Source organism: Acanthochromis polyacanthus, chromosome 20, assembly GCF_021347895.1.
Source record: "Acanthochromis polyacanthus isolate Apoly-LR-REF ecotype Palm Island chromosome 20, KAUST_Apoly_ChrSc, whole genome shotgun sequence".
NCBI lineage: Eukaryota > Metazoa > Chordata > Actinopteri > Pomacentridae > Acanthochromis > Acanthochromis polyacanthus.
This window is the reverse complement of record NC_067132.1, coordinates 16,325,077-16,348,531: the sequence shown is the minus strand read 5'-3', so window position 1 is coordinate 16,348,531 and position 23,455 is coordinate 16,325,077. Positions and strand designations below refer to the sequence as shown.

At 41.2% G+C, this 23,455-nt stretch overlaps 2 protein-coding genes across 2 annotated transcripts; one reads left to right on the top strand and one right to left on the bottom strand.

The window, feature by feature from the left end:
• On the top strand, positions 1-18,150 carry si:ch211-217a12.1 (alanine aminotransferase 2-like). Its single transcript, XM_022189996.2, has 12 exons — positions 1-130; positions 223-406; positions 8,876-8,965; positions 10,255-10,363; positions 10,567-10,700; positions 12,265-12,508; positions 12,670-12,749; positions 13,690-13,826; positions 14,313-14,487; positions 16,958-17,113; positions 17,198-17,310; positions 17,497-18,150. Exons 2-12 carry the CDS (start codon positions 260-262, stop codon positions 17,585-17,587), a joined length of 1,476 nt encoding a protein of 491 aa, XP_022045688.1. The 5' UTR covers positions 1-130; positions 223-259; the 3' UTR covers positions 17,588-18,150.
• Positions 18,151-18,218: 68 nt separating this feature from the next.
• pdia4 (protein disulfide isomerase family A, member 4) lies at positions 18,219-23,455 on the bottom strand. Its single transcript, XM_022189995.2, has 10 exons — positions 23,157-23,455; positions 22,504-22,681; positions 21,256-21,461; positions 21,027-21,165; positions 20,717-20,922; positions 20,441-20,599; positions 19,996-20,147; positions 19,517-19,673; positions 19,042-19,275; positions 18,219-18,914 (listed from the first exon to the last, which is right to left on the bottom strand). Exons 1-10 carry the CDS (start codon positions 23,230-23,232, stop codon positions 18,499-18,501), a joined length of 1,923 nt encoding a protein of 640 aa, XP_022045687.2. The 5' UTR covers positions 23,233-23,455; the 3' UTR covers positions 18,219-18,498.

The following is a 23,455-nucleotide window of genomic DNA, read 5'->3' as shown; positions in this document are numbered from 1 at the left end:
GGAAGGCGTGGCGGCGGCCGGTGGGAGTCTGAACACTGGAGGGGGGAGGCTCAACTGTCAGTCGGAGCTCCGAGCGGCTGCAGGGAGTAAACAAGCGAGCGGATCGGACCGCAGACCCACGGAACAGCTGGTGACTACTGATAGACTTTATCTGCTCATGAACAGCTGACGAACTTCTGCTCATTCATGATGTTTCTCACTACTTTTATTTTCTCTCTCCAGATTTCACTTCAGTGTGTGGCGGTGAAACATAGCCAGCATGTCCCAGCAGGCAGTGAACGGGGTCCCGTGCCGGGGGAAGGTGCTGACCGTGGACAACATGAACCCCAACGTGAAGCGGGTCGAGTACGCGGTCCGGGGACCCATCGTGCAGCGGGCCGTGCAGATAGAGAAGGAGCTCCGGGAGGTACGATGCAAGTGCAGCATACATGAGAAAAGCTCGGAGAAAAAAGTCAAAAAAGAAAGAAAGAAAGTGTTGAAGTAGCGGTGATGTGGCACTGAGGTGAAGTTTCATAAGGCTGTGCTGTTGATTTAGGCCACTTTCTCTCACTGATCCTATAAGCTTTACTATGATAAACACTGTAAAATGACAAGAATTATATGTAACCGGGCTGCCTCAAAATCTGGAGTTATGCAAACTAAGAGTTTTTCAGTTACATGTGACAAAGGTGAAGCCGATCAACAAGACATGTCAAGTTAAGTGTCTGGATCTCCATTACACAATGTGAATTTGAATTTGGATCATGGAGCTGAATAAAGTCTCAAATTATGCAGTTCATATTCAAACCACGTGATCCAAATGGATACTTTGGCCACCATTATTCCATTAAGTTACACACACTTCAGTTTCAAACTATATGATTCTTTATTTAATTCTGTAATAGAATTATTCAGTTTGAGCAATTCAACTTCAAATGATCAATTTCAGATTAAGTTTTTCGATGCAATCATTCAAGTTGAGTAATTCAAGACATCTTAAGTTAAAGTTCCTGTGGATCTCTATTGCTTTTAAGCTGAACATGGAACTGAATTCAGTTTAAACATGTTAAATTCAGTTTGAAATGATGCGATTCACATTTGAACTTTGTGAGTCAGTTAAATTTTCTGGTACCATTATTCAAGTTTGAGCAATTCCACTTCAAATAATTGATTTCAGATCCAGTTTTTAGAGGCAGTCATTCAAGCTGAGCAATTCAAGACATCTCATGTTAAAGTTCCTGTGCATCTCTATTTCTTTTAAATTGAATCTGAATTCTGAAAACCGAACATGGAACTGAATCCAGTTTCAAGTGATGATTCATGTAATATTTGGAACACGGTTATTGAAGTTGAGCGATTCGTATTCAAACTATTTCATTCGAATGACTTTTTAGGCAAAAGTTATTCAAGCTGAGCAACTGAATTTCAAATTCTGTGATTAGAATTCAGTCTTATAATATGATTATTCAGTCTGAGCAATTGAAGACATCCCTAGTTTTACTGTCTGTGGATCTCTATTGCTCTTAAACTGAATCCGAAATTCAATTTCGAAAACTGAACACAGAACTGAATTTAGTTTCATATAATAAAGTCAGCTTTAAACTAGTGATTCGACTGCAATTATTCAAGGTGAACAAGGAAATTAAAAAAAAATGTTTCAAATGCAATTTGTAGATCATCATTCAAGTTAACATAATATGGCCTGAATCATTAATCATGGGCTCATAGGATCCAACAAGAAAACTACTCCTCTACACATAATAAGTCCTAGTTGCTAATGTGTTTTTGCAGGGGTTAATCATACATAGTTCAGTACACTATGTTTACTACTAGTTTATTAGTAATCTATGTTTTTTGTCTGGCAAAACAGGTTATTTGGGCAGAATCCAACTAGAAATTTTAATACGTCCAACATTCTAGTTGAAACGACGAAAGAAGCAAAAATATCAAATCCTATTTTAGTGTGCATCAAACTTTTTGGATTACTACCGTTTTTACTGTTAAGGGGATGTATAGTAACTACAAAAAACCAAAGTTGTGAAATCATGCGTCTATCTGTAAGGGAGGGGGGGTTGTGAATGGAAAAACCAACCAGCTGCCGGAGCTTTCGACAGCTGGAATTTCATTTCACCCATCATTCTGGGAATTGTTTGCTTGTGGCTGGTGGTTTTGTCTTTAACCATCAAAGCAGTACAAAAACTAAAGAGGAGGGATTCTCAGTGGGTTTTGCACGCGCCAGTGAGCAAAACGACTTCTTTCCCTGCTCTGTTTCCTCGAGATATGAGCGCTTCATGTCCTCAGTGAATAAGATGCTCGCTGTGGACAGTTTGTGCTGACGGGCTCAGATCATGGATGCAGGACATTGAGAGTAGTTCAGCTTATCTAAGTCCTTGCATGTCCACCATAGTGACCCTGTTGTGTTCTGCTCATATTACATTCAAGAGAGGGAAATATCGATCTACAGTTCTTCATTTGGAAGGGCAAGCAGGTTGAACGGGGTGTCTTTTAAGAGCTGTAATGCAACCCTCTCTGCAGTTATGTCGTCCTTACGAGACACAGTCCTGACTGGGTTTCAGTACACTCCGCTCCTCTCTCGCCTGAGATGGCTCCAGGATCCAGGCGATGTGTATATTGTAGAGGGGTTATTACATAAGATGAGAGGCTACGTTCCCTGTCCTCTTTTGTCGCTCTGGGTTTGCCCACCTCCTTCCTTTCTCCTCCACTCCAGGGAGAGGGTTCATTGGACTGAGCTGCAGCTGTGAGGCCCAGCAGCCTCAGAGGCCTTTTCTCTGCAGGAGCTTCATTACAAGCAGCCCCAGTTCTGATGAAAGTGCTCCACTTCTTAGCAAGGCGGTTTGTTTTTGTAAAGAAAAAAAGCAAAAGCAAACCTGATCCTTGAGGTTTGACTGCAGTAGCTACAGCTAGTGTCAAAACCTACACGGCATCATAAAAACGTCATTAAGGAATTATAAAGGTTTACGTTGCACAGGCCAGATCCAAAGTTCAGGGAAGGGTGTAGATTTAGACACATGCAAACCCGCCTTATACAGGATATGCTAATAGTAGGTGAGCTTGAGTTTCTTTTACTGGTGTTTGTCCAGAGAAAACACAAGGATCCTCTTTCCCTTTTATGTTCACCTGTTGAGTGCTCCTACTTTCAGGAAAGCGAGTGAAAACCACGTGAAACCTGGGAAGGTTTCTGAGGAGTCAGGAGAGTTTGCATGGCTGCAGTTGACCAGTCGTCTGCTATGTGTACTTCCCGTCAAATCTGCGACTGGAACACTTTTACTGACGGCTCAGCAGATTTTATGCAAGTGTGTATGTGTGTTTGTGCATGCGGTGCTGTGGCGATGACCCTTATAAATCCTTACCCAGACATCTGGCATGACACTGCCTGCACTGCAGTAAGCTAATTCTGGCTTGGATCTCCACTGCTGTGACAATAAAGAGGTGACAATAGAGCAGGAGAATAAGGGAAATTATCCATTTTAGTGTTTGTATGCAGTTTTTCAGTTTCCTTCTTTCTTCTGATTGTTGAGTTTCGTCACAGTCGGCATGTTGCTAGAAAAAGGATCACGTGAGCAAGAATAAGAGTGATTTTCTTTCGATTTGCAGGAACGAGAGCTAGAATTAATGTAGTTCCACTTCTTCTTGTGTGGCTGACCAGAGGAAATGACTGCATCATAAGTGAATTGTGATTTTAGGATGGTTGACAGGCCAGGCTCTGTTCAACAGTGGTGACCTGCAGGGTTTGTTTGCCCGGTTCGCTGCTCTGTGTAATCGGCGCCTGGTGCTGACTGAGCAGGAGAACGCAGCGCTGAGCCGGGGAACCAACTGGCTCCCATTTAACCCGCAGAACAGCAGCCTCTTTGTTGCCCCAGAATAAGGACTTAAAAGGAAACGTGCTGCATCCGCTTACAAGCTCGTATCAGACTTAGTGCAAACCTAAGGAACTATGGAGAGCTTGTTCTCGATAGGATTCAAGGGCACAAAAATACCAATGTTGACTCAGTTAAAAAGGAAAATTCTGTCTGTGCCCTTGGATGCCATTTGACTGGTTGTTTATCATGTAGAACACACTACATCAGGGTGTCAAACATGCGGCTTGCAAGCCAAAACCGGCCCATCAGAGGGTCTGATCAAGCTCGTGGGACGACTTTTTAAAGTGTAAAAATTGCAGAGAAGACATTAACTACAAATTTTAAATTTGTAAAACTACAAATTTAAATAAAATAATTTCTAGACTTTGACAAGTTGTTTTGATCACAAAGTAAAATACTACTATATTGCTCATTGTTCTTTTGTCATTTTGTCTCAGTTTTGTAATATTTTATCTCTTTTTTACTTTATTGTTTCTCGTTTTTTCCAAAGTAGTTTAAATCAATCCACTGGACTTTAAGAAAGTTCCTTGAAGACGTTTCACCTCTCATCCGAAAGGCTTCTTCAGTTCTGGTGGTGGGTGGTGTTGCCTCAGCTTTTAAACCTCTGTGAGGTGTGTCCAGGGCTATTATTCCAACGACCAATACCAAAACTCATCTGACTACTCAACGATGGTCGTTGTGAGTATCGGTGAGAGTCATTGAAATGCACAGAAATGCAATCGTGTGCTAGTGATGGTCATTAGCATGAGTCTGCTGAGTAGTTGTTTTGGGGAGTTTTGAAAGGACCTGATTGTAAATTGGCGAAAGATGATGTCGCAGACCACCCCCCCTGTTCAGAGATGGCTTCTTTCACTCCTCTCTCAACCCATCTGTCCTCCCTGTCCAAAATCTGAACATTGGTGTCCTGAAACGAGTGTCCTTCTTCCTTAAGGTGAAGGAAAACTGCGGAATCCTGTCCTGAGGAACAGGCTCTCCTGTGTTGAACCATGCGCTTGTTAAGTGGCTGTTTGGTTTCCCCTATGTAGAGATCTGAGCATTCCTCGCTGCATTTAACTGCATACACCAGGTAGCTCTTCTGGCTGTGTGGTGTGGGGTCTTTTGGGTGGACCAGTCTTTGCCTGAGGGTGTTATTTGGCTTAAAAAAGACAGGGATCTGGTGTTTGTTGAAAATCCTCCTCAGTTTTTCAGACACACCAGACACATATGGGATCACTATATTGTTCCGCCTGCTCTCCTTCTCTTCCGTCTTCACTGGGTTGTTCTCTAGGGCTGGCCTGAATAGTGGTTTCTGGCCTCCGAATATTCGGGCCCTATTAAAGACGAATATCTGAATATTCATTCCGCCCCCTAACGTCCCAAGGGGGGGGTGGAGACAGCCCGAATATTCGGATCCGTTCGTCTGGTCTCCCGGGTCCAAATTTTGCCTTTGTTTTGTCTTCAGTTAAACTGAAGAATTCCCAACCAGCGGAGGTCTTCAGCATCTTGTCTTGTGTTTATGCAACGAAGTGAAGCGTGACGTCAGAGTTGGCAGCCACTCGGCCATTCGGGTGGTGTTTACAAACACGAATGGAGGAGCCGAGATGAACCGAACACGACGGGATGAGCCGAAATGGGCCGAAGGCGAAGGGAAGAGATGAGCTCCGAATATTTTCGTCTGGGGGGAGGAAGGAGTGATCACATAGACATATATGTATATGTCATAGACATATGTTTATGTGATCACAGGACGGGATGAGCCGATGTGGGCCGAAGGCGGAGGGAAGACAGTGACGCCGCATATTCTTTCCGCCTGGTAACGTCCGACCGGGAGGGGGTGGGGGTTATTTGGATACCAAAATTAATATCCGGATACCGCCGTAGCGAACGAATATTCAGATATTCGGGTCCAGCCCTATTGTTCTCCTTTCTGGATCTTGTGTGAGCCTTCACAAAGGTCCTTTCTGGATATCCACAAGTTTTTAGTGCCTCTTTCAGGTGTTTGTGTTCTTTTTCCTGGGCTTGGGTACTTGTGGGTAACTTGTCAGCTCTGTGTTGCAGGGTCCTGATGACTCCTAGCTTGTGCTCCAGTGGATGGTGAGAGTCAAAAAGCAGGTACTGGTCCGTGTGTGTTGGTTTCCTGTATACCCCAACACTGAGACTTCTGTCCTCTTCTATGCAGACCTCACAATCCAAAAAGGGCAAAATGTTGTCCTGTACATTCTCTCTGGTGAACTTGATGTTGCTGTCCACCGATGTGTTCAGTGAAAGTTTGCACCTCATGAATTCTGATCTTGACCCATGTGTCGTCCACGTATCGGAACCAGTGGCTCGGTGTTTCTCCATTGAACGAGGTCAGGGCCCTGTGTTCCACTTCTTTCATGTATAGATTGGCCACAATAGGAGACACTGGCGAGCCCATGGCACATCCATGTTTCTGCCTATAGAAACTCCCTCTGTACTTGAAATAGGTGGTCTTCAGGCAGAGGTCCAAAAGTTGGCAAATCTGGTCTGGGTTGAGGTTTGTTCTTTCGCTGATGGTGTTGTCTTATAGAAGCCGTTGCCTCACTGTTTCCACCGCCTCCATTGTGGGAACACATGTGAATAGGGACGTGACATCGTAGGATACCATGGTCTCATCTGTATCCAATCTCAGTCCTCTCACCTTTTCCACAAAGTCCATGGAGTTCTGTACATGGGGAGGATTCTTCCCTGCCAACAGGGCCAAGATGGTGGCTACATGTTTGGCGATGTTATAGGTGTCACCTATAACATCGGCAAACAGGTAGTCCATTTTACTCGCTTTCTAACTTTGTTGTTTGATTTTTTGTCTCTTGTTTTGTTTTGTTTCGTGTCACTTGTCTCCTTTTTTGTCATTTTGTTTCTCGCTTTTGTTGTTCTGTTTCTCATTTTTGTAATGTTTTGTCTTGGTTTTTTGTCTTTTTTGTCTGACTTTTGTTGTTTTGGTCATAAAGTTAAATATTATTATCGTTCAGTTCCAGATACCTGTGATCAAATGTTTTGTGCCTTTGTAGAAGCTCTGTGATCTTTAAGTTGTCATGTTTAAATGATAAACTGAATAATAATTTTGTTTAAATTGAATGTGTTTTTCTTAAGAAATTTCAGGTTGCTCATAATGTTTTGTAAAAAGATAATTCCTTAAATGTGAGCATTTCCAGAACATACCTTTTTTTCACTAAAACAAAGAAAAAAAATGGAGTTTACAGGTTATTATACTGTGATTTTACTGGTCCAGCCCACTTGAGATCAAATTGGGCTGAATGTGACGCCTGAACTAAAATGAGTTTGACACGCCTGTTCAACATCATGTTAACAGCACTATTTTAGTCGTGCAACAGAGTGTAAAATTCTGATATAAATCAGGCCATGCATCGTTGAGTGTGGGACTGAAAGACAGGTAATGTGCAGGTTTGACAAGATGAAGACAAGATTAGTGAGAACTGTTAGACCGGAGTCGTAATATGTAGAGTATTACAACTATGTAGTGTTATGTACAGTCAGCATGTGAAATGTTATGAGGGTAGGCATGATAAAGCAGTTTGTTCTTGCATTCATTTTATTAGCCTCCACAATGTGCCTACATTCAGCAAACCACAAACACCTGAGGCAGGTTCCATCTAATGGAGCAGTTACATCACAACACAAGAAAAAACAAGGAGTTTTTTTTAAGTTAAGGACTGGTGAAGTAGAACAGTCTGTCTCAATACCTCAAATCCATGAAATGAATGAACAGATGTGTGATGGGAGATAAACAATGGGTGATGCAGTTTCTGAAGGGTTTCCTCTGTTACTGCTGGCTTTGTGGGGCTTTGACCTGACATGAAAAGAGATGATAAAGCATTTTTACAGTGTCTATACATGACCTGCAAATTAAAGGTTGGATTTAGATGGATTTGATTGAGTCAGACAATGTACTCCATGTTCTATACTCTACAGCAGGAGAACCATCTGGCTATATGTAGAGGTGTGTAATAGTCTATCAGCGCTTTTCTTGTGGAATGTGGTAGGCAGTTGGGCTTAAAATCACAATAAGTACATTTTTATTCCAATAATCTGATGATATGGATTATTATTATTGCAAATAACAACACTGGCCATTTTCTATTTTGATTGAATTTCAGTTCTACTTCTTACTTGCCTTGGTGTGATTTCAAATGATCCCGTCATTAAGGCCCACCCGGTCATAAAGTAACAGGATCTATCTTTTGTCGCATGACCTCATCTGATAAACAGCGACGTGTAATGAACAGCAGACATACAGACACCGAACCAGAGTTTGCATGTTTCAATTAGGTCAAAGAAAAGAAGGGAAATCTGATGAGGCGACGATGAACAGAAAGGGGACAGAAGGCACAAAATGGTTTAGCTGAAGAGAGGAATGAAATGGACTCAAGCTCGTCATGTGATCGGATTAGACCAGACATTCTTGATTAATACCCCGACTACAAACAGTGAAGGGTCTGTGTCTGTAGGAGCCCCAGCAGCAGCATCATCACTTCGCAGGCCAAACCAGACTCTTTGCCAGAGTCTTCGCAAGACAAAAGGGTGCTAATGAGAGAGGATGCATGTGTGGATGTTGAGGGGACTCTGTGAGGTGAATGCAAGTAGTTGTGATTTGATCTACAAGCAGCAAAAAGTGGCAAAAACAGAAATGACTCTGAGTTTCTGCTCCCACTATAAAGGATCATTATGCCATTAGTCTGCACTAATCATAACCATGTTCATTTTAATGATAACTGACTTTTGAAACAAGGGACACAAAAAGAGACACTTGAAGGATAAAAGGTATCTTGCCTTTGTAGAGATGAGTCTAGAAATTTCAACTGCATCCTGACGCTGATTATTCCTTCTAACATGTTTAGACACATCTTGTTTGCTGAACAGCTGTTGCAGCAAGTAAGAATTGAATAACAGAAACTCCTCAGGTACTCTGTCTTCACTGCGTCTGCATTTCCTGCATGTTGCTCAGAGAAGTAATTAAAACAGATTCTTACAGTTTTGTATCTTTATTGTTTCAGGGAGTCAAGAAACCCTTCACAGAAGTCATCAAGGCAAACATCGGTGATGCCCACGCCATGGGCCAGAAACCAATTACATTTCTCAGACAGGTTGGACCGCTTTTTACAGTTTTGACGAAAGTCTTTTGGATTTCTGGAGAAAGTAGCACTCATAATTACATAACCACATAAACCTGGACTGACTGCATTCATGACGCTAAAAGCACATTACAAGTTTCCGAATGACTCTCTGATAGATTTCTGCTGTTGTCCGACTCTTATAATTAGGGGTGGGACAAAATATTGATTAAGCAATGTACTGTATCACTTCCTCTAGCAATGCATTAATGATACACTGCAGCCAGAAATCAATATTTTTATTAAACCATGCAGATACTTGAAGCAGACTTATGACAGCATCCTATCATGAGTTTCTCTGTGATTCCCACCCATCATTATTATCACCCCTTTTCTCCTCATCAGAATAAGCTTTAATGGCCAAGTATGTACACAACATACAAGGAATTTGGTTTTGGTTGTTGGTGTTACCCTAGGATTATGGAAGGGAATAATAAAAAATAAAGAAACTATAGAAAGAGGAACAGGGAGGAAAAAAATAGCAGTAATACAATTAAATATAACTCAATATATACAGAAATTAACATGTTAAAAGTGCTATATGACATCCACAGTGATGTAGACATACTTTACCCTCCTGCTGTCTTTATTTAAGGGAACCAAAAAATATTGTTGCCTTGTCCGAAAAAAATCCAAAAATTCAGCCAAAAAAACCCCAAATTTCAGAAAATTGGCAAAACCTTCAGGAAGAAAATTCCAATAATTCCTAAAAAATTTCCCTAAAGTTTTGTTTTAAAGAATCCCCCAAATTTGGCAAGAAAATTCTTGTAAATATTTTCAAAAAATGAGTAAAAATCTTCCAATAAAATCCTAAAAATATCTAAAGTGATTACATATATATCAGTAAAACTTCTGATATTTTCTTTAAGAACATTCACAAAATAATCAACCAAAATCCAGCGAATTTCACTGGATTTTGGTTGATTTTTTTGTGAATGTTCATGAGAAACATTTTTTTTAACATTTGTTTTTTTTCCACCAAAAAATGTTCAAATATTTCCTAAAAATTTTAAAAAATGTGGACATGAGAAGTTTCACTGTGAAAATATATATTTTTCCACATTTTCAAACTTTAAAACAGGTCACGAGAGTTAAATAAAAGCTGAGACTTGGCACTTTAACATAGTATCTAATATTGTATTTCAAATTGAATGAAGAGCTTGAAGAACAGAAATTTTATAATTGTCCAAGCAGCCTGAACTTCATTTTGAATGTGTCTGTTAATGTTGGTTCTATTGCTATGTTTGGACCTCCTCTCTCAGGTCTTGGCTCTGTGCTCTTACCCTGAACTTATGGAGGACAACAAGTTTCCAGAGGATGCCAAGAAAAGAGCACAACGTATCCTTGGGGCGTGCGGAGGCCACAGCATAGGTCAGACAACTCCCCCTCACTGCACCAACCACATTACCATCGGCTTCTTCTAGCACGCACGTCATTGGCTTCCACCTCTATTTGTCTACTCATTAATAATTTGTTTGGACAGCCTGAATCACTACATAACCAGGGTTAAAATGTTTCAATGGTTCAATGCAGTTCGTTTTGTCTGAATCAAAGTTCATTTCCATGTGTTCAAGGGGCCTACAGTGCGAGTCAGGGAATCGAGTGCATCCGCCAGGATGTGGCGCGTTACATAGAGAAGAGAGACGGTGGCATCCCCTCCAACCCTGACAACATCTACCTCTCCACTGGGGCCAGTGATGCTATTGTGGTTTGTATTCCACTTCCAAATATCTTCTTTCCCATAAAATGCTGATAAGCTATAGGCCAGGCTTCCCCAAGCTGCTGTGTGAGTTGATTTGTTGCTTTAATTCTGTTGTACAATCCATTTTGCTTTTGTTAATTATATACTTGACTGTACTTTGCACATCTATGACATTACTCCACCTACAGACCTTTGTCACTGTCAATTTTATGCAACCAAGTCAGGCTACTGACTGACCTCAAGATACACTCAGCTACTGAACTAGAAGATACTGTTCCTGCTGCACACAGTTTTAAACCATAACCAAAAACTGGGCTCGATTGGTGTTATACTTACTCTTCTCCTTCTTAACGTACATGAACAGCTTCAGAGTCAATATAAATCCTCCACAGTAAAGCCTCTTCACTCATTTGTTACACTGAAGTAGTTTAAGCTCTGGTGAAATCACAGTCACTTACAGTCTACGTTATCTGTGTGCAAGTGTTACATGACTCCACCCTGACTCCGCCTTGGCTCCACCCATGTGGTCACTTGGAAACTACGATGTCAAAGGGATGACGAAATTATGTTTTTTTATCTGATCTGTAGTTCAGAATGTTAAGGGTTTGCCTATGGAGCTGCAGGTCGCCACTTCAAGACCAGACCCTTCTTAAATTTTTTGAAAATCCTGACAAAGAAAGAATAATGCCAGTGGTGGGTCTCAAACCTACTACCTTCCACTTGGTAGTCTCTCTTCTTACCCTTGAGCTACTCACTCAGATACTAATTCTTCTTTTTTTTGCGCATTGATCATCAATTTTTTGCCATTTTTGAGAGTTTTTTTTAACTCGAGTCTCGACTCGACCGTTTTTCTCAGGGGGTTGGACTTCAATCTTTGTGCTGGAGGATTGAACCCTCAGTTCCAAGACGTTCCAAAGCCTCCAGACCTCCCGAGTCCTCAGGACCTGAGCTTTTACACAGTCTGAGGGCTGAAATTTTCTAAGTCCCACAGTAGATCTCAGCCCTGCACCATAACATGTGGCCATCTAGTAACAAAATGACCTCGCGCTAAGCACAGGTGTGTGTTATGCATGTGTACGTTATGTACAGATACCAAATCGTGTGACCTTAATATGTAGTGGGTGGTGGGAATTGATGGGACTTAGAAACGCGCCCACAATTTAATCAGTTGTTCCTTGTCTGATTTTCGATGGATAAGTCCTGATAAGTTCGCACCAGTCGATTTGTAGTAGGATCACAATCATGTGATCGTCAGCTGATGTAGTGTTCACTTGTTGTCATAGTTACAGTGATGACATGCCGTTTTCTCTCAGTGATACAGAAATCTTTAACAAATCCATGGATCCAGACTATAAGCTGTATCACTGCCAAAATCTAATCACTTGGTCCTTGTGTCATTTCTGATCTTCCCTGAAAATTTCATCCAAATCCGTTTGTCCGTTTTTGAGTAATGTTGCAAACAGACTGACAAACAGATGAACAAACACGTTATTTGTCACATAAGTCTGCCACATTCTTTGGCTATAAATAAAATTTTCTTCCTCTTCCTCTTCACACCTTCCAATCCCAGACCATGTTGAAGCTGCTGGTGTGCGGTGAGGGTCGTGACCGTACAGGAGTGATGATCTCCATCCCCCAGTATCCTCTGTACTCAGCCGCCCTGGCGGACCTCGGTGCTGTGCAGATCAGTTACTACCTGGACGAGGAGAAGTGCTGGAGTCTAGATGTTGCAGAGCTCAGGAGAGCCCTGAATGCAGCGAGGCAGCACTGCAATCCTCGTGTCCTGTGCATCATCAACCCCGGAAACCCCACTGGTACGTATATCTGGTTGTATATGTCACGAGGATTTGATCCATTTTCTTCTAAAAAAACAACCAACTTATATTTTCAGAAGTAAATTCTTGGACAGGTTAGACGTCAAAACTTGTTCAGATCACTTTAAATTTAAGCATCCATTCTTTGTCCTGTGTGACAGGTCAGGTCCAGAGCAGACAGTGCATTGAAGACGTGATCCGATTTGCTAAAGAGGAGCATCTCTTCCTCATGGCTGATGAAGTAAGTCACAGTTTTTATTTCTTCTATTCAAAAGCATTTTATTCTCAGTTTCATATGTCGTGAAGTGTAGTATTACCCCCAGCTCTGAGCCACCCACTGCATCATTTTGAAAATGCTGAAAAGTAGATAAGAAATGGGAGATGGATGGGTGAGGCAGGAGTTCCTTTGGGACATCGCCAGAACAGTGTGACACTGAATCTGCCACTCCTATGCTTTTTGAGTTTTAGAGGGGAGAGCTGAGGCAGTGCATGTGTTTCCAGTTAAGAAAAACAAAAAAAGTAGAGCAAATGTCAAAAATAATGAAAACACCTGTGATAAATGAGTCTCAATCAGGATATATTTGAAAATGAGCATGATTTCACTCAAAATCAGGGGCTGAGGATAACAGGGCATTAATATTTGTTGTTTAATATAAATATGTATAAATTGGTAACTTTGCCAAGCATTGACTGTGCAAGATTCAAGATTCTCTAACATAAGAGATGAAATTTTGAACCATTTTCAACCCATGAAATCCAGACATTAACACCAGCATTGTTGTTTCATCACAGCAGAGTTGCGTCATTTAGCTTACAGATCAAAAAGCTTAAGTGTGCAGTGCCTCTTTAAAGAACAAACTAATAATAAATTACATTTAATGTACATGAAAAATTATAATAGACTTCAAAGATTTATCCCATAAGAACCAATATCTTTTAGGCTCCTTTAAAAAATATTTTATTTAATTATCTGCTTTCAATATGCTCATGTAATCTTGGTTTAATACTTGTGCATTTCAGAATTTGATATGTGCACATTTGCTCTTCATGGAACTTACTTTCATACTTCCACTATATTCAGCAGATTTCAGTTCATTCTTGCGTGCAAAGAGGATTTCTAGTGACTATAATGATGTGTTTTTAATAAGGCCATCTGAATTTAAGCTGTTTTCTCTTTGTAGGTCTACCAGGATAACGTGTATGCAGAGGGCTGCAAGTTTCACTCATTTAAGAAAGTGTTGTTTGAGATGGGACCAGAGTATTCCAGCACAGTGGAGATGGCCTCATTCCACTCCACCTCCAAATGCTACATGGGAGAGTGAGTCGTTAAAACCATCCACACACACCTTCACACAGATACAATGGACTTGAAAATTTAAAAATTGAGCACATTTTAACTTCTAGCAGTGCCCAGGAGCTGTTTCTTAACTAAATGTCCTCCTTGTTTGTCTCCCAGTCAAACATGCATGTGAATGTCAATAGTTTAATATTATTTCTATTGATCTACAGGTGATGGGAAGATCTGTTGCAATGTACCAACAACAGTAAAGAAAAACCCATCCAAGCTAGCAAACATGGATGTAAACAATACACAATTTCAATCTTTAAAAAAAAATCTGCTTTGCAAATGTTTTTTTGAGGGAGGAAATGCATTCAGCATCTGTGTTTGACCTGAAGCAAAACCAGAAAACTCCACAGAGCACCTGTAAAAGATCCTTGGAGCAGTTACTTCTCTCTGATGTGTACATTACCTACAGCAAGGGTAAACTTGGTGTGCTTTCTGTCCTCTGTTTGCTTTTGTCAGGTGTGGATTCCGTGGCGGTTACATGGAGGTGATCAACATGGACCCCGAGGTGAAGACCCAGCTCACCAAACTGGTGTCGGTGCGTCTGTGCCCCCCTGTCCCGGGCCAGGCTCTCCTGGACCTGGTGGTGAACCCCCCGCAGCCCGATGAGCCCTCCTACGCCACCTTTATGAAGGTCTGAAAAACAAACGCGCACCTCAGTAACTAGTGCATGCCCAGGCAATGCTCTGAGTGCCTGCAAACACAGTTTACTTATGTAAACACTTGTTAACACCACACCGTATAATCTGTGCACACAAAGTACGTACTGAATGTGCTAAAGTCCTCACATGGCATTCAGTCAGTTGTGAATAATCAGCTTTTCAATCCTGTGGTGTTTAAAAAATGTGTTTGGATTCCATCTGTTATAGTTTAGCATTAAATTTAGAGCCGTTGTGCGACTTCAAGAGCAGAAAGAAGGTTTGTACTTTGGAAAGGAAGTAGCTTTTGGTCCATCAGACCCACACATAGGCAAAACATTGTGTAGCAGAGGAAGCCATTAGGTTGATGATCGATAGTGTTTTTGATTAGTGAGAGGTCTCTGGCTGTAGCAAGGTTTGTAGCTGTGGTTGCAGCTATAATGCATGCTTCAGTATTAAAGTAATGCAAAGACATCAAATAATGTTTTGCACTTTCCTATAGTGGAATAATAATGACACAACACATCTACTTTCAAAGTGACTCAACAGGAGAATCAACACACCCTGCAGTACCCACCTAGACTCTTCTAATCTGATTATATTAGTTATTCAAACAGAAGCAGGTCAAAAATGTTCACACCCAGAGTAGGTAGTCTGCCCCAGAGCCCTCTGGCATTGTATTTAGGAGATTACTACTTTGTTTAGCCATTAGAGGGCGTGCTCTTACACTGGAACAAGGATATAACAAGCATTCTGCTCAGAGGGGTTCAGTTGATAGACATGGTTCAGTTGAGGTGGAGCAGGCTGCATATTGCTGTGCAAGGGGTTGATAAACTATCAAACGCTGGGTTCAGTGAAAAAGCCACATCCAAACCAAACTTTCTTCAAATGCAGGTTTCATTGTCAACCACACACTATCTCCCCATCTGTATCCAACACCTGCTCAGCCTCCGCATTTCCTTTCTCCAGTATTTGGTGCAACAACAACAATGCAGTCAATGAAAAACCACTGCAGGATGAAAGAACAGTGCATATTCATAGTGATGCTTATTATCAATATGTAACTCTGTTAACTGACTGGGTTGTTAACTCTGAAAATGTTTGACTGCTTTGAGGATCATTGACTTTTATAACTCAGGAGAAAAGCGCTGATTCATCTTCACTTTTATATCCTCATGATACCACTTGGTCGGCTGCATCGTTTCATTTTCCAGCGCCGAGTTTGACCCATCAGATGTAGACTTCGGGTATAGTTTGGCCATTTCCACTATGCAGTTTATCCGGTGGCAGTGTTTTCAAAACCCGCTTCGAAACAGGAAACTACCTCCACACTGAAAATGACAAAGTTTTAAAGAAAATTTAGATTGTGTAATAATAAGACGGGCCTACTTGGTTCTTTCAGTGAATTAGCCATTTTAATGACAGTGCTCGCGAGTGCATGGAAATGTTCCACCAAAACAATCACCCTGTCGCTATTTTGCAGGGTTGAAATCACTGTATTCTAGGCTTATCACTGCCCAAGATGATTGTGAATGGTTTTAACAATACAAAAAAGCTAAATAGTTTTCCCTCTGTGGCAGAATGTTGATGAGGTGCAGTCAGACCATTCTTCAATGTTGCCATAGCACTGTGAAGATAGGTCTTGGCTGTATGAGACTACCTTAACCCTCCTGTTGTCTTCATTTATGGGCACCAAATAATATTGTTTTCTTGTCCAAAAAAAATCCAAAAATTCATCAAAAAAATCCCCAAATTTCTGAAAATTTGTAGAACCTTCAGGAAGAAAATTCCAATAATTCCTTAAAAGTTTTATTTAAATAAAAATCCCCCAAATTTGACAAGAAATTTCTTGTAAATATTTTCAAAAAATGAGTAAAAATCTTCCAAAAAATCCTAAAAATATCTAAAGTGATTTCATATATATCAGTAAAACTTCTATTTTATTACGAACTTTCACAAAAAAAAATCAGCCAAAATCCAGCGAAATTCGCTGTATTTTCAGAAATTTGGGATTTTTTTTTTGCTGAATTTTTGGATTTTTTTCAGACAAGGAAACAATATTTTTTGGTGCCCGTAAATGAAAACAGCAGGAGGGTTAATACATCTCACATTAGGAGGTTACATGAAAGCGAAAATCTATTTTTGAGTGGAAAACTGCTTTTTTATAAGCATATCTGGCTTATTTTAAGACACCTAAGCTTGCCAATAATGGTAAAATATAGCTTAAAATAAGTTTGCGAAGGTAATTTTAAGATCTAAATATTCCAAATATCATACCTTATTTCAAGAAATCTTACCAAGCCATTTTCACTTGTTTTATTGGCAGATTGTTTTCACTTCTAACAAGGTCAAAGTTCCTTGAAATAAGTTTTTTTTCTTGTTTTGAGAGGGGCATTTTTTCCACTGTAGGTGTTGTGTGACTAATGTAACTATTCACCGTTGACAGTTTTACCGTTTCTCTTCCAGGAGCGGACAGCTGTGTTGTCAGCTTTGGCAGAAAAGGCCCGGCTAACAGAGCAGATCTTCAACGCTGTACCTGGTATCACCTGCAACCCGGTCCAGGGGGCCATGTACACTTTCCCCCGCATCACTTTGCCTCAAAAGGCCATCGACAAGGCCAAGGTCTGCTCTACACACACCCTGCATCCCCCGATCCGCTCATTAGTGTAGACAAATGTGTACAAATGTGTGCATGTCCGTCCACAGGAGGAAGGTAAAGTCCCTGACATGTACTACTGTATGAGGCTGCTGGAGGAAGAGGGAATCTGCCTGGTACCAGGGAGTGGCTTCGGCCAGAGAGAGGGAACCTTCCACTTCAGGTTAGTGTGGCTACCAGCATCCTTACTGCCTCCTGTTCACATTCAAACTTCAAAAAGCTTTAATCTGATGAGATTTTATGTTACAACTTTGTATTGCTTAAATCCTGATGACTGATAACAGAACAAGCCTCCTCACTTCCTTCAAAACATAATGAATGTTAAATATCAATATCTTCTCCTATCCAGGATGACAATCTTGCCTCCAACCGAGAAGCTGAAGGTGGTGCTGCAGAAAATTCGAGACTTCCACTTGCGCTTCACGCAAGAGTTCTCCTAATGGTCCTCCGTCTTTGAAGAATCACCTCCTTCAGTGCCAGTATCTAAGTGCCTTCACATGAAAGAGGCAGCAGCCTTTGAGCAGAATCCATCTTTCAGCTCATGGACCGTCTTCACAGTTAATCAGACGTTCATAGCTCTAATTCACCGTTCGGAACATTTCTTCGTTCAGCAAGTGAAAACACCTGCAGTCACATTTCCTGCTCCTATAGCATGTCGATGAGTTTCAGTACATGATGCACTTTAAGATTTACCCAGCCAGGTCTGTAATGTTCAAAAAGATGTTATTGAATGCTCTGTGTGTAGAGTTGGAGATGTTTTATCCCTCATCACATCACAGATGCTGCTACAGGTGCATCGCTCTGCTGCCAAGTAGTTCTACATGTCAGTTTAATAACATGTTAGGTGATTACTTGATTAATTTAATTGGCTGTGGATGATGCACCGGATTGGGAAGTACTGTCTGCGCAGTGTTTTTCAAAGCCTGTCTCAGAATGTAGCCATTTGTTTTACTAATGTTTCAATTGTTCTTAAATGTGATTAAAGCAAAAACTGTTCTCTGAACTGTATGCATACATTTGGAATATTTGCAAAACATGACCTGTGTTGATTTACCAAGACCAAGAGTCAGGTTTGAGTGCTGGCCCACAACGCTGCCATCATTTTTAGTTTTATTTAAAAAGACTTACATCTTAAACAGTGCTTACATGCTTTTAGAAACAGAAGAACGCTGAATCTCTTGGAATGAACAGAAACTAAAATGATGATTGAACCTTGAAATCGTCACAGCAACTCAGTAACACCGTTTATGAACCACTGCGTTCCCTTCACTCTCCCAGAGGCCTCCTTTAGGACTCTGCCTGTCTGGACAGCACGGTAAGAGTTCTTAGCTACTTATAGAGAGAGAAAGTTTCAAAGTTCATCTCTCTTCTGTGATAGCTTTGTGGCGTGCTCTTCCAAGAACTTGCTAAACCCTTCTACCGTTCTGTCTCCACCTTCAAATTTGACGGGGCTCTGCTTGCTGTTGCTCGGGGCAAAGTATATTGTGGGGAAGCCTTCCACTTTGTAGCTCTCGTTTGGTACATCGTTGGCCGTGGCGTCCATCTTGGCGATCACCAGGTTCTTCTCACCCTTGTACTTTTTGCCCAGAGCTATATAATCAGGCTCCAGTTTCTTACAGTGGCCACACCAGGGAGCGTAAAACTCGATCAGGACATCCTTCTTGGTGTCCATGACAATATCATCAAAGGTCTTTCCTACCACAACCTTCACTGGTCCTTTGTTGTTCTTTGGTATCGGCTGGGACTTGATGATGGGCTTCAGCTTCCCTTTAAGTAAGATAAACAAAACAAATACAGTAAGAAAAGTGCAAGATAATTAACAAAAGCTACATATGTAATTACAGATTTGTATCCAAGAAGCCTTCAAACGGTCACATCATGCAAGAAAACTCACCTTTCTTGAAGGCCCTAACAAAATCACTCAGCACCTCAGAGTCAAACTCCTCGGGCTCCATGGCAAACTTCTTGCCTCCGTCTGCCATGATTCCCACGTTCACTTCCTCTCCGCTCTCACTCAGACCCAGGCTCTTCAGCTCCTCTGCATAATCTTCCTCATCCGCAATGGCAAATGTGTATTCTGGGAAATCTTTGGCCACCTCGAGCACCTTGGATCTCCAGAACTGTGTAGCTAAAAAGACAAGACAAAATTTGTTACAGCACAACAAAATTCTGCACAGGTGATCGTTGTACAGTGTACTTGCCGGTGTCAATAGATGGGTCTTTTCTGACATACAAGAGCAAAATTGTGGCAAAAAAATACAAAAAAAAAAAAAAAAAAGAATGAGCAAAAGCTGGTTTAAGCAAAAAGGAGCTCATTCAACAGTAGCTCAGATGTTTAACAAGGTCCCAGGTCAGACTTATGAACTCACTTTTCCTGTAGTCAAAGCTGAAGTCAACTCCATAGTACACCACCACCAGGGGTCTCTTGCTGTAGCGTTTGCCATCGTTACTTGGTTTTCTGTGTCCCACCAAGGGGATCATGTGTTTTGTGAAAAACTCCTGCACTTCCGTCACCGTCGTCGAGTCCTGCATGAAGGATTTAATGAACACATCTTCAGTTGAAATGTCACTGTTGTCCACCTATGTCAGAAAGTGTTCAGATTTCGGAAGGATGGCGTTCAAAAACTGAAAATGGCTGTTGCTAAGTGAAGCATGCACATTGCAAATGTATTTTTACACCAATTCTAAAACTGAAAGAAAGTCCTCTGTGATTCTGTACAGTTTCACATGCAGTAAAACCAATTCAAATCCAACTAGTGCAAACATTCAGTAATAAATAGCAAAATAGACAAAAAAAAAAAAAAAAAAACAATGCTGAAAATGGAAATAGAATAACCGAAAAAGGCACCTCGACTGCGAGTGTGTGCGACGATGGCTCATACTTGGAGTGGAACTTCTCGGGCTGAACAATGACAACTTGACCAGGAATAGCTTTGAGCAGCTTTGACACTTCATGGCTGAAGGAGTGACGGAAGGTGAAGTCTTCCCTCAGTGTGTTACCTGCCAGACAAATGGCAGCAAGAATAATACCTACTATCCATCTGAAGAGCAAGAGTCTTTACTATCACTACACAGAGATATTCTGACAGAAAAATAACAGCTAAATAACTAAATGTTTAATTTTACAGCAGAAAAAGGTACACAAATCAACTGAATGCTACTTTTTGGAAAACAGTCATAGAATTCTACTGTCATAATACTACATGTTCGTCTCTGTAATCTTAAACTGCACAACATGCAGTCATCAGGAAAAAAAGGAAACTGAAAAAAGTAACCTATTAGAAACTACTTACAGGCCTCGATGTAGATCTCATAGGCTGCATCCTGTTCGTCAGCAAACACTCCGACTATGACAGCATCGTCACCGTCCTTGATGAGCTCCTGCACCTGTTTTACGGCCTGAACCTGCTTGGAGGGAGGCCCTGCCTGCTCACCCATGTACTCAACAATGCCTGTGGGAAGAGAGAGAGACGGATCAGCTGTGGTGCAGGATGGACAAAGCTGGAATGTGTACACAGGTCTGTATGCGTACAATAAAAGCAGCAAACATGGCACGATTAGTGACCTACCATACTTCTCTCTGGGTCCGTTGTAGTCAAACATCTTGCCCTTCCTGAAGATCTTGAGGGTGGGATAGCCCGTGACTTCAAAACGCGAGGCTATCTCCTCCTCCACTGTGGCGTCCACCTTGGCCAGAGGGATGGGAGGAGTGCGCTGGCTCAACTCCTTGGCTGCCTTTTCGTACTCCGGAGCCAAACGCTTACAGTGTCCACACCTGAAGGTCAGTTAAAGGAAGATAATGATGAAGGTTTTATTGGTGTTCAGAGGTGATCTCCGCACTACTTTTGATAATTAATTTCCATTTCATTGCCAACCCACCAAGGAGCGTAGAACTCCACCAGGATGATGTCTGCGTTATTAACAGTCTCGTCAAAGCTGTCCTTGGTCAGCACCAGCGTCGCCTCAGGGGGAGGTTTCCAATCCGGCTGAGCCACCTCTTTCACCCGCTCCACGATGGCTGCAATACACAGACATACACCATGTGAATACGAGATTTATTTGAGCACGTCTGTTGTGAAGACGCTTAAGCTGAACAAATTACTCCTACCCTTCTCTGTTCTGTCTCCATCATAGTCCACAGGCTGCCCATTTTTTAGGATCTTGATGGTGGGATATCCCGACACGTCGAACTTGCCGGCCACCTGACTGGCTACAGTTGCATCCACTTTGGCCACAGGAATAGGAGGGTCGTTCTCCTTCAGAGTCTGAGCGATTTTTTCATACTCTGGGGCAAACTGTTTGCAATGGCCACACCTAAAATAGAAAATAAAGGATACAGATGTATTAAAAAGGTTGCCAGTATGAGGAAAGGTAGAGCTGTGCTGAAAAATTTGCATCAGAAATGGCTTAAGATATTAAACAGCAAAAAAAAATCTCCTCCTTTTGCTACAGTTGTCCTTCGCCATATCGCAGTCTTTTTTTTTTCCGCAGTCTTATTCTATGGCAGATTTTTAAATTGTATTCGGTATCGCTGATTTTTCGCTGTATCACAGGATTTTGCGGAATATAGGCATTTTTTTATATATTCATTATATTAATTAGCTTTGCTGTAAAATAAGCATTTTCTAGCCAAAAGATAAATATAAAAAACAATATTCCACAGCTAATTCATCATCTTCATTTAAGTTGTAATGTATTCACTGCTGAGTACCCATATAGAACTTTATATGTTGTTAAAATTACGTAGGTTTAAGAGTGTAGAAAGTAATTAAGAGCATAGGAAGCATTTATATGAGTGTGAGAAAGGTTTATAAAGCCTTAAAATATATCTAAATAATAAAATAAATACGGTCCCTCTGTCACGGATTTTCGTCTATCGCAGCGGGAGGTCTGGAATGTAACTCCCACGACAGACGAGGGACCGCTGTACTTTCAATTTTTACTTGAGCTGCAACATTAATCAATTTTTCAGTTATCAAATTAACAGCCAAATATCTTGATGATCATTTATTTGGTTCAAGTATTTTTTTTAAAGTTAAAAAAGGTGTGATTTTGACATTCGAGCTTTGTAAATCTTTAATATTCTTGTTTCTTTCCTGCTCTGTGACAATGAACTGAATGTTTAGGGCTGTCAATAAAACAGGACATTTGTTAAGATCCCATTGGACTTTGGGAAACATCAAATGACGGATGACAGTTTTCCTATATTTTTAAAACAGTATTAAACAACTATTTGATTCCTTCAGAATAAAATCAGCAGACTACTTGACGAGATATAAATGAGAAGACATTAACTGAAATTAAATCTGCAAGGTGACTAAAGTAGACTTCTTTGGATTAGAAAAAGCAAACATACCATGGAGCATAAAACTCAACCAGAACTATGTCTTTGCCCTCCATGAAGGCGTCAAAGTTTTTGTCGTTGAGAACCAGCACCCCGTTCTCTTCTTTCACTTCTGAGTCGTCATCTTCATCCTCCTCGTCCTCACTGTCACTGTCCTCTTCATCAGTCATCTCCTTGTCTTCTGCAACATCTGAAAACAAACAAGAAAAAGGTTCATACTGATTCTGTAGTAAAGCCAGGGAAAAAAGTAAGCGCCAGTAGAATGCTGCTTGTTTTACTCCTCAGACTTTTCAAGGCAGGTATTGACATGACATGCAGCCAGAGATGAAAACTTAATGTATGTTTTGTATCTGAGCTATGCTGCACACTGCTGCACATTGGTGCAAAAAACACAGAATAGCCTGAAATGATATTCTAAATGTGCATGTAGTCATATTTAACACTTAAGCGCCACTTAAATGCATTTTTAATGTGTGTGTGTGCGTGTGGAAGTGCTGTTGACATTAACAGATGCTAACAGAACTGGTAAACTACGTACAGTGTCTAAGCTAGCTAGTTTGCATGACAATAACTTACAGGAAACACACACCAGCTACGCCATTGGTTGCTTTAAATTACCAATTCAGTTGCATTAATCACACAGAGTAGTAAAACAATTCCCTTACCGTCTTCACACCTGCTGACAGTCGCAAAATGTGCAACGCCGAGCAGCACAATTAGCAGCAGAGCAACCTTCCTCATTGTCCACAGATGATGCGGCGCCGCGTCAACGAAGTAGCCGGCTAATTAACTTTTGCTAACAACGCCGACGAATGTCATCAAAACACGGCCGGCTGCACAGACCTGCCGTCCGGATCAATACTGCTGTGAGGCTGAGCAAACCTCGGCTTTGTGGTTTCAAACAAACTAACACTTCTGAAATCACGCACGCCGCCTCCTCCGTCTGGAACTTGTCTGACTTGCC